Below are 13,320 nucleotides of genomic sequence, written 5' to 3'. Positions count from 1 at the left end.
ATTAATTCCTGGTACTCATTTCTGTTAGAGGCTGAGTCGACCTCAAGGCCATAGTGCGGCCGGAAGGATTAGGTCAATTGAAAAATATCCAATGACCTCATCAGGACGTGAACCTGCGACCTTCCGGTTTGTAGCATAGTGCCTCAACCAACTACGCTACCTCATGCCCCCATAGACGAAGTATGACTACTCTTATATATTTCTATTTATTGATGTTGAAGATAACAGATATTTATCTAATGTAATAAGTACACTTGACTTCCAATCAAAATGTGTGCAATAACAAACTGAATAATTATAATAACAGTAATAATATCAGTAACAACCATAGAACTATCAACAGTTACTGTAATACTAACAGTACTATTATAAAAAGAGAAACTGAAGATTGGGGAAAAAAAGTTCACCATTTGGATTAAGATTTTACTTAAAAAGATTNACACGGGAACTTATGAAGTATAGTATGCCATAATAAATCAAACCAACTTACAGGACTGCTCCTGTGAAAGATAGTTTGTGATTAATAACATTGACGATCCAGTCAACAAGTCTGAAGTAGATACCAGAAGCAAGGACATCCCTAGCATTTTCAGCTTCCACCTGTGTGTGCCTTAGTCTCACTGCAGTTCCTTTCTGAATTGCACAGTAGTTGATAATAGCCCATGAAAATTTCTTCTCATCCACTCTCAACAGTCGGGCCACTGCAATTTTAAGTATTAGCATTACTTTGCAAACTTTTTTAAATACTCATAAATGTAAGTTGAATTTAATCTTACTTACTTACTCATGGAGCTGAGCCCTTCTTGAGGAGCCGCGAATTCTGCAGCTACTCTAGAATTTCCCAGCATTGTATGGAACCCGGAGGTTCATCACCGTGTTCACAAGAGCCCTCAAACTGGTCCCTATCCTGAGCCAGAGNCTATCCAATCCATACCATCCAATCCTCTCTCTCTAAGATCCATTCTAACATGTCCATTTACCTACGCCTTGGTCTTCCCTGTGGTCTCTTTCCTTCTGGCTTTCCCGCCAATATCCTATACACATTCATCCTCTCTCCCATTCGTGCTACATGACCTGCCCACCTCATCCTCCTTGACTTGATAATTCTAATTATACTTGGAGAAGAGTACAAGTTATGAAGCTCCTCATTATGCAGTTTTCTCCAACCTCCTGTTACTTCATCTGTCGTCGGTCCAAATATTCTCCTCAACACCCAGTTCTCAAACACCCTCAGTCTATGTTCCTCCCTTAATGTCAGAGACCAAGTTTCACACCCATACAGATTAATTTAATCTACATGCTCTATTATTGTTCCAAACTATGTGGGAAAATCAGAAATTTTGATGCCTTAATAAATTTAATCCAAGTTAAAGTTTCTTTTTTTATTCAAGACATATCCTAAATGAGTGTCTGGCTTGAGAGTTCTTTGTGATGGCTGGCAATGACCATGTTGGAATGAACACACAGACTCACAGACATGTTCACACACTCCCACATTCACCATATGCATGCTATGAAGAAACATCTCTTCACCTTTTGCAGCTGCTTCTGGATTTTCTATTTCTACTTCTTTGTCCTGTTCCTGCTTGAACCGGATTTCCCCTAGATTGAGAATGGAAGCAATCAGACAGTATAGAGTCTCCAGTTGATTTTCTTGGAAACCAAGGTCAAGCAAATGCTGTTCCAGCTCCTGGAACTTCTCCACGTTTCCTGTGGGATTCTCTCTAACTCCCGCACCATTTGTATTACTGCTGTCTACTGGCAGTATGCGGAGATACTGGTACCTGCGACCAGCATCTAGTTCGTAGGTTGTAAGACGACCATTGGCTTCCATGGCATCATAAAAGTAGTAAAAGATATGAAAGTTGGCTTGTTGCCTGTAACAAAGATAAATTTTTTCAGTAATTATGCAAATCCATTCTTTGACAACCAGATTTTACTGTCTGCCATTATATTAGAAATTTGAATATTACCGTCTTCTGGGATGTGATGTCGTCTAGTCTGATAAATTTTTATCACCATTTCAGAGAAGTTTCCTTCCTTGAGCTTCAGGGTCAAAGCGTGAGAAGAGGAAACAGGGTTCTCCAAAATGTTAGTAACAATCTATCACTGCATGATGTTACATCCCAAAGGACAGTAATTATCTTAGTTAGTTAGTTAGTTATTGGAGAGGGTGGGTTTCCCCATGCACTTAGACCAGTATTGGTCCATTGTGCTTCCCTCTATGATATTCTACCAGTCTCTATACCCTACCGATATTCGTGCGTACCATCAGACCCGACCGAGCCAGCGAGTTCGACCTCTACTGGCTTGGCGGTATCTATAATTCCTTCCCCATCTATCAGAGGCGTTAGGGACTACTGTTGGGCGGGAAATGACCTTGAATTTGGCTCAGTGACCTCCTTTGGAGATATGAGGTTCTTTCACATGCCGTAAAGCTACGACACGGGACCCACGGCTTAAAGTCCCTCCCAGAGGACTTGTTCCCTGAAATTTTCCGCCCTTAAAAATTCCACGACCTCCGCCGGGTGTGAACCTGCGTACCACGAGTCATGAGGTGGGAACATTACCTCTAGACTACGGAGGCCGCCAGTAATTATCTTAGTACATGTTTTTGTAGTGATAGGAATTGTGTTACTGTGTTTAAGAAATTTCATTATATTTTGGATAAATTTGTGATAAGTGTATTTTGTATCTCTTTTTCATATTTATTCAAGCAATAAAGAAATTTCCTGTTCTTTTTGTATTTATTTCTAGTTGGTCTTTTTTCTATTAGCAGGTATGTATGGGCATGTTGGGGGCACATGGTAGGATAGTTTGTTGAGGCAGCATGCTACAAGCCGGAAGGTCGTGGGTTCAAGTTCCAATGAGGTCAGTGGATTTTTTCAATTGACTTAATCCTTCCAGCCGCACTATGGCCCTGTGGTCTATTCAANTGCCGGAAGGTCGTGTGTTCAAGTTCCAATGAGGTCATTGGATTTTCTCAATTGACTTAATCGTTCCAGCCGCACTATGGCCCTGTGGTCTAATCAGCCTCTAACCGAAATGAGTACCAGAAATCTTCCTGGGGGTAAAGGGTGGCAGGCACATAAGGCTGACAACCTTACCACCATCTGTGAACCGATTGTCTAGAAAATGTGGGAGCCTCGATCTCTCACAAACCTATGGGCCTCCACGGCCTGTTACAGGGATACCTTTACTTTTTACTTACTTTATGTGTGGGCATGTCTGTCAGGTGAAGTGGAGTGATGATTTTTTTACTCAAACTCTGAAACTTTATGATGAAGAGAAATATAGAGACTGTTTAATGACTTCCCCCATTTCTCTTGGTATGACCAGAATGTGGCATCTCACACTATGCTGAATACTTACTTGTCTTGGCAAGTGACTCGCCATTTCTCCAGTTGGTACAGCCAGAATACAGCACTGCCAACTTTTCCAGTCTGTGTGAAGATGATCTCAAGTTGCAGCACATGTCGTGTTGAATTTGGATTGGATGGCGTAGCAGCATTGCCCAGTGCATGAATGATGTTCATTGCTTTACCCACATTGTCACAAGTTTTGTTCTGACCCTATGAAAGATATTTACTGTATTATTTAGATTTAACTTTGTAAGAAATTCTACACTTCCATCAAGGTGATAAAATTATTTGGATATGAAGAATGAAAATCTCATTGAAACTGACTCCACAGTACTGAGTATTTCTCGAGATGCTTGTATCTGTACTTTTAAATGATAATGTCTTCTTACGAAAAATGTATTTTGTCATCACATATAGCACAACACAATGACGGTCAGCTTCCATGATGTTTTAATCTTGTTGTCATTTGTAAAATTAACTGAAAATTATAAATTATAATATTGATAGTGATGTACATTATATCTTATATTCTCTGAGTTTACCATAACATTTTCCATTTTTATGGAAATCAATGTCTTACCACTGTTCTTATACAAACCTTACACTGGATGCTACCCTAAACCTCTTGAATCCAGTTCAGATCTTCAGAATCTGTTTTCCTAAGATCATGTCTAGATCTCCCAAGCAGTCTTTTCCCTCAGCATATTGAAATGAAGTTATTATGTACATATATAGTTCCCCTGTGAGTGCTTCATAAATCATGCATGATTTTATGATGTGAACAGTATTAGAACCTGGTAAATTAACGCACATATAATGCTTCAAATTTGTATTCTTGGAGGTGTTTGGTTTGAATCTTGGCCTGTTGAGGAAAGGCAAGAGACCAACTGAGAGACCACCACCCCAGAATTTCCAGCTGCGTATTTATTCATGCCCCATCACTAGAGTGCAGGACAAAAGCATGGTACATCATTTGGAACAGTGACATAGTTCAGCCATTTGGAAATGATAGTAACAAATCCAATGAATAAATTAAGAACAGATTAAATTTGGGAGATACCTGCTACCATTCAGTACTGAATCACATGCCTTTCATCTTCTACTTGACAATGTATTAATTGTAATATAGATACACAAAACAACAATTTTATCTTTTTACTGGTATGAAATTTGGTCTTTCAACATTAGATTGAAGATATTTCATACTAGGGAGCTGAGCGATGTATTTGGACTGAAGTGGAAGGATATAACAGGAGCCTAGAGAAATTTGTATAATGAGAAATTTCAGCATTTGTAGAACTCTTCTTCAGATATGTCTACGGCGATTCAAAAGAATGGGATTGAAGAGAGCAGGATATGCGTTGCTAGGCAACGACAGTGAGACAAACAACTAGACAACGGCCGTTACTAGGCAACGACCCATAAACAGCAACAGAGGGACGGTGTTTCCTTTGCAGTCCATCCTGAGTTGTTATAAACAGGACATTTAGTGAGGGTTCAGTGAGTTTAGTTGAGTTAGTTGGTTGGTGAGTGACTGAGATAGTCAGTCAGTTAGTGAGGTAGTATCTCGTCGATAACCGTTGGGGGTTCAGTTATTGTGAGCTGTTTCTGTGAGAAGCTGGTAGCTGAGGCCGGGGAGAGTTGGGAACCAAGAGCAAAAAGAACATATGTCGTTAGAAGCCGCTATTGAGCAACGGCTACTGAACAAGGGTTTGTTGACACCAGTGTGTGTGTGTAATAGTGAATTGTAAAGTGTAGTCACGCGCTGAATCAAAGAATCCGATAAATCCTGTCATCAATCCGAAACCCGTCTATATCACGCTCATACACGTGACAGTATTAACAAGGACGAAGATTCCTTCCTTGTAGGACGTGATATTTTATAATCCGTTGAAAGTTTCGAAGAAACATGTCACCTCCATACGCTGAAGATTGAGGCTGCATGTTCCCCCGAATGATCTGTTGACTTTAGACGAATTACGCGGCTTTATATCTCAGACCGTAAGTAAAAGTAAAGCTATCCCTGTAGCAGGCCGTGAAGGCCCATGGGGTTGCGAGACATCGAGGCTCCCACATTTTCTCGAAAATCGGCTCAAAGATGACGGTAAGGTTGTCAGCCTTACGCGCCAGCTAGAACTCTTAATAATCGCCTTTGTTAGAACCTCAAATTCTACATTAACTAGGATAAGAGGGTGTGAACTGGTAGGCTCTGGCCTCAAGATAATGACAAGTGGCGGGCTCTTGTGTGCACGGTAATAAACCTTGCGTTCCACTAACGGCAGTGTTCCCTGTGGTTAATGGAATATTCAGTTCTCGAGAAGGGCTCATTTCGGGATGCAGTGTACTGTTACCTGTCCAAGGAACAAGAGGTGTCGCAGCAAATGCAGCATGTTCGTTGTTTTGCCAGAGAGTGTCTCCCCTGCCAAGAGGATATACTGTGGCTCCTGATGGTGCAGCATGTCCTGGTAGGCTCGGTCCGCCACCGAGAAGATGTGTGGTGCATTATCCGACCTGTCTTTGAAGCGGTACTTGGCATGGAACTGTAAACGTAGTGTATAGCATTAAATGTGAGTAACAGCTCGGGAGTTCAGGCCACGTCGAGCAGACTTAAATACATTTATGATTGTAAGTGAAAGAACAAGTGACACTTTTCTGTCCTGAAGTTAGAGGCAACAGGTTTTTACGAAACATTGATACCTATTCATCAAACTGTGCTGCGGAATATACCAGAATATAACTATTTCCATTTTTGTCGCCTTATGAATCTCAAATCTCACAGCTACGGGAACTATTTTATCGAATTCTTTTAATAGAATTTTTAACTAGCGCATTGATATGTGTGACGGTTACAAACCAGTGTAGGATGCACCCGTACCTCGTCACCTATTCATCAAACTGTGCTGCGGAATATACCAGAATATAACTATTTCCATTTTTGTCGCCTTATGAATCTCAAATCTCACAGCTACGGGAACTATTTTATCGAATTCTTTTAATAGAATTTTTAACTAGCGCATTGATATGTGTGACGGTTACAAACCAGTGTAGGATGCACCCGTACCTCGTCACTGTAAATGGGCTGCTGCTCGTTGGATGTGAGCACAAGCAACACATCACCGACAAAGGTGTGATAATTCCCTTGCTTGAGGCGTTCGTGCAGTTCCGTAAGAATGACGTCCTCATCTAGTTTCTCCATTGCCGCCAGGTCTTCCAGATGCATCACTTCCTGTTCTGGTGAGAGCCCTGTTTTCAAGCACCCGTTCCTCACAGCAACTTCCGTTTGGCGAGTAGATTTCCCTTTATTAGCGAAATCTTCTGCTAGTATCTTCAGTTCAGTCGACAACTGTGTGAAAAACATATGCCTAAATTCGCTGTTGAGATATGTCTCATCTGAAATATATATATTGAAGTTGTATAGTTTGTGCCTTATAGGTATAATTCTGTCATCCAACGTTAACATCTTACGGGATTCCATACTTCCTGTATAGTCATCTAAAGATTTGTACTATATAGCGGAGTCCCCTTCCGACCAGACTGCAAGTTGACGCTACTGCATTTACTTAGCTACAACAGAAAGCTGTCCCTCTTAGGCTAACTGCAACTGAGGGATGTTGTCACATAAACAAATTAGTCCCTTCTACCATCACATCCCGAATTTGTTCTCGCTCCGGGCCACCGAGGTTTAATCTTCAGTTCTCTTCGAACTCTTAGCTTAGTTTTGATAAAATTGAGAAAAGGCGATAGGATGTAAAGGAGAATGAAAGGATTTTGTTAATTTTCAGACTTTAGAACAGGCATGTCAAACTCAACTTGTACAGAGGGCTACCTCAGCCCTATAAATAATAGTCCAGGGCCGCACTTCAAAATAGAAATATACATTAGATTTTGCTACTAGGAAATTTAATTCTATTTATTATTTAGGAATAATTTCAATATAATTACCTAAAGTCACATATCTTACAGTTTTAAAAAGCAATAGAATGATATTTTTGACAAGTATCAAACAACTTTTCAATATGTAAAAAGATAGATTACACAAGGAATTGTGTTAGAAATAGCAAAACTTTGAATTTCCTGCAGCCTGCTAATTTATGTCTGCGTGAGACGTCTTGTCTTCTGGTCTGTTGGAAATTTGTCTTTACAAAAAAATATTTTACTAAAATTGTAATATTGATTTTAATATCAACTAGCTCTTAAAGTTGAGGGGCCGCACTTAGTGGCTATGGGGGCCGCATGTTTGGCTCGGCTGCTTTAAAAGGTGATGGAAGGGATAAAATGCATTGTGAATCATATTTTATTTCTCTAAATAGAGAAACGCAGTGATTGGTATAGTTGTATATGCATTTGGGAAGAATTTCTGACCCTTATTGAGGAGGAAATTAAATACAAAGAACAGGAATTATGACAGCTATCGAAAATGAGTACTATTAAATAAAGAGAGATTCGCATGCATAACAATTGAGTGTAAGACTGGACTACGTACGTGAAAGTCATTTTCAGGAACTGCAGCGAGGAACGGATGTTCCAGCAACTCCATGATATAGGGCCTGTGCTCAGGATTCTTTTCAAGGCATCTGCAATCACATATTCATGTTACATCTTGATAGAAACTTTAATGATGTATGTGCACGATTTTAAATAGATGTCATCTCTATTTTGGTACATTATAAACTAATTTCAAGAGGTAAAAAAAAAGTAAAGCTATCCCTGTAACAGGCCGTGAAGGCCCATATGGTTGTGAGACGTTAAGGGTCCCACATTATCTAGACAATCGGCTCAAAGATGGCGGTAAAGTTGTCAGCCTTACGCGCCGGCCGTGCTTCACTCCCCAGGAAAATTATTTAATTAATTCCTGGTACTCATTTCTGTTAGAGGCTGAGTAAACCCCAGGGCCTAGTGCGGCCGGAAGGATTAGGTCAATTGAAAAAAATCCAATGACCTCATCGGACCTTGAACACGCGACCTTCCGGCTTGTAGCATAAGTTATAATATTGTTAAAGCGAATTGCAGGGTCTCTACAAAAGGTCTGACACATTTTGATCATTAATAATTCGGAAAATAACGAAGATAGAAATAAACTGGTTACATTGTTGGATTGAGAAACTCAAAAAGTTTTGTGTCTATTGTTAATAAAGTTGTACATGTGCTCCATTTGTTGCACGTAAAATATCAAGACGATATTCGATTTCTTGCCAGGTTCGGGCAAGCATACCGACATCCACAGTGGCTATTGCGTCTCTTACTCTGGTTTTTAATTGATCGATGTCTCTCACCTGCCTCTTATAAACAATGTCTTTGACATATCCCCAGAGGAAAAAGTCTAGTGGGGTTATGTCAGGTGATCTTGGGGGCCAAGAAATTGGATTATATATAGATTGGAATATAGATTTGTGGGTTATTCAAGAACGCTAGAAATACCTGAGGATTTAGAAGAAGGAGATCGCAGCTGTTATGAACATATTTTCCAGGTATTAATCAGGAGAGATTGATGGAAACTACGAAAATGATTGTTAGGGTTAGCTTATATAAGATAGTTAAACCGGACATCCAGAAAATACAAATTCAGAGCGTCATCAATTCATCAACCTGGTCTCGAAACGAAATGCAAAAGACATCAATTCGATCAATAGTTTTTCATTTTTTTCTGTGTCATGATGTGCACTTGGTGAGGATCCTAAACCCAACACCGCAAAAGGTGGTTCAAGTATTGACGTGTGCGTCTAACAGGCGTCGAGTCGAAACTCAAGTGGACCATAATTTTTGTGACATGGATTTTGTAATTTTCCTCATACATTTCAGCGAAGGATAGGATAGGTCACTACCGTCTCCTTCCAAGTCCCATGGAACTAATCAAAATTGATCATTGTCATACTGGATGCTAAATAACCTTAGTAGTTTGTGCGGTTCGTTAAGTAACCATTTATTCGTTCACCATTAATACCAGTGTGTGCAGCAGTGTCGTCAAGTACTGGGCTACACACGGCCACGCTCCTGTCCGTACTCACTCTGTGATGAAGTCATTGTATTGCTGTGACCAGTTGGCAGGGCGGTATAGACGGGGTGGGGGGTTCTTGACGATCTGAAACAAGGCCCTGGTGGGGTGCATGTCCTGGTACGGTGCCTTCCCGTCACCCAACTCAATCGCTGTTATACCTACAAAAAAGCGTAAAGCATCACGAAAAACAACTCCATGACCTGTAGTCCTCAAGCGGACTGTACAGACCGAGCAACCGCCGCTTGTCGGTGAAGTTAGTGCCAACTTTAGCGGATAGAGGGTGTCGCCTGGTCAGTGTAACGGATCCCCACGGCCGTTTATTTCGGTTTTCAAGACCGGAGCCGCTATTTCCTTGAAATAGCTCCTCAAATATCCTCACGAGGCTGAGTTTACCCCGTTACAGACCCAGTGCTTCTCAGAAAATCTGGTATCGCCGGGAATCGAACCCGGGACCTCTGGATCTGTATCCAGGAACTCTGACCACTAGGGCACAGAGAAAGCATCACGAGCATGGAGAAAATCACGCAACCACCTTTATAATTTATACTCTTTATCAAATAAGGATGATCAAATGAAGGTGGATACGGCGTATGGACCAATACAGCTCGGTCAGTAGCCATACCGCCGACGGGCTGGCAGGTAGGATAGATTTTGCTTCAGAATTCTTCTGGGACCCATCCTGCCATTTATACAGTGGGTATCAGGGACTGTTTCTACGGGATAAATCAGCCCAAACGTGAAGTTCACTTTTTATTTGGATCTTTTTCGAGATCTAGATTGTATGGAGTTTTACGCCCATGCCCTCTTATGCCTTAATGATGTGATATCTAGTTACAGGATCAACTTTACCTTTGTCATTATTTCATACGGGCATTTCGAACATACGTATATATAACTTAAATTAAATTTTTACCTATGTATGTAAAGGTAAAGGTATCCTTGTAATAGGCCGTGGAGGCCCATAGGTTTGTGAGACGTCGAGGCTTCCATATTTTCTAGACAATCGGCTCACAGACGGCGGTAACGTTGTCAGCCTTACACATCGGCCGCACTTTAACCACCAGGAAGATTCCTGATATTCATTTCTATTAGAGACTGGGTCGATCCCAGGGTCATAGTGCGGCTGGAAGGATAAGGGGAATTTAAAAACCCACCTCATCGGGACTTGAACCCGCGACCTTCCGGCTTGTAGCATAGTGCCTCAACCAACTATGCTACCGCGTGCTCACACATATATATATAGTATCAGGTACACTATTTCTATAGTAATGAAGTGCCATCGTTTAGTAAGTAATTATTTACTGAAAGCATTATTAACGTCACAGCGCGACGGACTATTTTCAGCACAGCTTACCAATAAGTTCAAAGCATTCATGAACACCGCAGGTAGATAATCAAATTTGTATCGTGACGGGAACCGGTACCGACTGCGGCAGAGCATCTGATGATTTCTTAAAATGCATTATGTTGGGAACCTCTCAGGTTGAGATGGCGGGGAACATGTCGTTTGCAGTAGCCATGGAACAGTGGAGCACGCAACATTGTACGTTCACTCTTGAAACGTGTTTTAAAAGTGGCGACTCTGTCGTTGAAACGCAGCGAATATTTCGCTTGCATTTCAATACTGCTCCTCACGGAAAAGTGTCTTGGCGATATACCGTACAGTTATGGGTACAAAATTTCATAACAAGTGTTTCCACATTAAAAAAGAAACCACCAGGCAGTGTGCGTCAGTGTGATCGCCACCGAATATTGAGGCTATGAGGCAGTTGTTCATAAAGAGACCTAGGCGTTCAGCCTGGAGATATTCTGCTACTCCAGCAATACCCGGTCACAGCGTGAGGAGAATTTTACAGCAAGGATCTAAATTTGCATCCGTACAAAATGGTGATGCTGCCAGAGTTAGGCGATCGTAGCTCGGCAAACCGTTACACGGTAGCCGAGGGTTTAATCGGAATTGTGGCCGAGGATGTCATTATCCTTATGACAGTTGAAGCACACTTCCGCTTATCTGGCTCTGTCAACAAAAAAAATTTCGCTGTTGGGCAGAGGAAAATCCACAGCGGCTTCATCAACGGCCTCTTCACAGCGCACGTGTGACTGGTGTGGAGTGACAAACTTCGGAGTCATAGGCCCTTATTTCTTTGAAGACGAAGATGGATGTGCCCCTACAGTCACATGTTACGTCGTTATGTTATGTCACATGTCGTTATGTTGAAACGTTACGGAACTTCCTCACACCAGAAATAAGTCGTCCCGGAACCGAGCTCTTAACCATACGGTTCCAGCAAGAAGGTGCAACTGTCCGTATAGCGAGAGGTCGTTCGGGAAATGTTTCTGGAGTACGTTACTTCACTGCGCGACGAACTTCCATGGCCTGCAAGTTCTCATGATCACTCTGCCTGTGATTATTTCCCTTGGGGCTACCTCAAAGCTAAAGTGTACACCACTAGACCACTGGCCATCGACGACCTCAAGATCTCAATTCGGAGGCCAATTTCAGCGATATCAGAAAACACGGCAAGGCGAACACGGGGAAATCTGCAAGCAATTTTGGAAAAGTGTGTACGCAGTGATGCGCAACATCGTAGTGATGTGCTGTTCAAAACGAAATAAACAGAAACGTAATTAAATGTATGTTGAATAAAATGCCATTCAATATTCATTACTTCTGTAACAATAAATTAAAAATTAAAGTAAAATTTCACTGCTTTATATACTTTTGAAAATCTTCAGGTTCCTTTGCCGCTCGGTAAAATAAAAATTTCCTTTCACACAACCCAGTAATTCAATATTCCCCACTCCTCCGCATGATTTCTGCGTAGTTAGTCCACCCTTAGACACGGCGCCATTAACAGTATTTAGCAGTGCAAATGCCTAGAATGTCCTTGTGACATCCAGACTTGGCTGCTCTGTTCTGGTAGAATCCACTGTGCCGTTCATTGTTCACAATACGCCATTGCTAACACTAATGACGTTGACAGAAAGTTGGATTCCACGTTTATTATGGTTTAAATTATGCTATAGTTGGCCTACGTGGCAAACGGGGTGACTGTGTCCCTCCATGTCTGCAAACCGTAAAACTCCATGACCGAACACACAGTTTCATCCAAGGACTGTGTTCACTCTTTCAGTCACAGTAATAAGAGTATTCTACCTGATATCTTATGGAGAATGTTCTGAGAACACCATTACTTCGTTTCACTACCCTACCCGCTGACTCTGAATTCAACTTTTTTCCGCGCACATCGTGCCCAATTTATCTGGCTCGAATTATGAGAGTATTTTCGAATGGCTTCCAAACCACTGGTTGTAGCAACCATTGGTTTTCAGGAACATTCAGAATGATGAATTATCTGTCTTCCTCTATCTACATGTGTTTCTGTTGGCAGGTGGTTTAAGCTTCTATTGAATTACTATGGCGTTACCCCTACACTAACGTGACTGACTGAAAGTTGTGGTTCTTCTCTAGTGGACTGTTCCCTCAGTCCAACAGATAAATTGTCTGACACCATGTCAAGTGACTTCTGCTATATATCCTTCCTGATGAGACATTCGTCATGATATTGTGTCACCCGAGTGACGTAATCACGGACTGGACGTTTGTTCTTCGACTTTATTGCTGCGTGATTTCATCATCATAGTTTTGTTTCATTCAATGCAGAGGGAATATTCCCATTCTTCTGTGCTAATGATTATTCTTCCTTACCGAGTGCCCAGACATCGATACGGCTGTCGTAAGTCCTGTCCATCTCCTTGAGGCCACTGGCGACTACTTCGGGCGCCATCCAGCCCGGGGACCCGAGGCAAGTGCTACGCTTATCACACGTGCTCTCCAGTAACCTGCAAAATCATGCAGCATCCGTTTTCAGTTCGCTTCAGAATGTTCTAGAACAGTGGTTCTCAACGGGAGCCGTGCCGTATTTCGGATTGATTAAAGTAAAAAAAAAAAAAAAAAAATGG

General features: G+C 41.5%; 1 protein-coding gene across 1 annotated transcript in view; it reads right to left on the bottom strand.

The window, feature by feature from the left end:
• Nucleotides 1–3,335: 3,335 nt before the first annotated feature.
• The window catches only part of LOC111861256 (neither inactivation nor afterpotential protein C), a 27,008-nt gene continuing 17,023 nt past the window's right edge, over nucleotides 3,336–13,320 (bottom strand). The window contains exons 6-11 of the mRNA XM_033750254.1: nucleotides 13,067–13,200; nucleotides 9,368–9,515; nucleotides 7,846–7,936; nucleotides 6,424–6,705; nucleotides 5,714–5,902; nucleotides 3,336–3,572 (exon numbers count right to left, since the gene is read on the bottom strand). Coding sequence (XP_033606145.1) covers nucleotides 3,369–3,572; nucleotides 5,714–5,902; nucleotides 6,424–6,705; nucleotides 7,846–7,936; nucleotides 9,368–9,515; nucleotides 13,067–13,200 — 1,048 coding nt within the window. The 3' untranslated portion in view covers nucleotides 3,336–3,368. The remainder of the gene's footprint in view (nucleotides 3,573–5,713; nucleotides 5,903–6,423; nucleotides 6,706–7,845; nucleotides 7,937–9,367; nucleotides 9,516–13,066; nucleotides 13,201–13,320) is intronic.

Source organism: Cryptotermes secundus, unplaced genomic scaffold (genome assembly GCF_002891405.2).
Source record: "Cryptotermes secundus unplaced genomic scaffold, Csec_1.0 scaffold68, whole genome shotgun sequence".
Taxonomy (NCBI): Eukaryota; Metazoa; Arthropoda; class Insecta; order Blattodea; family Kalotermitidae; genus Cryptotermes; species Cryptotermes secundus.
The sequence above is the reverse complement of the archived record's forward strand: the minus strand, read 5'-3'. Positions and strand labels throughout refer to the sequence as shown.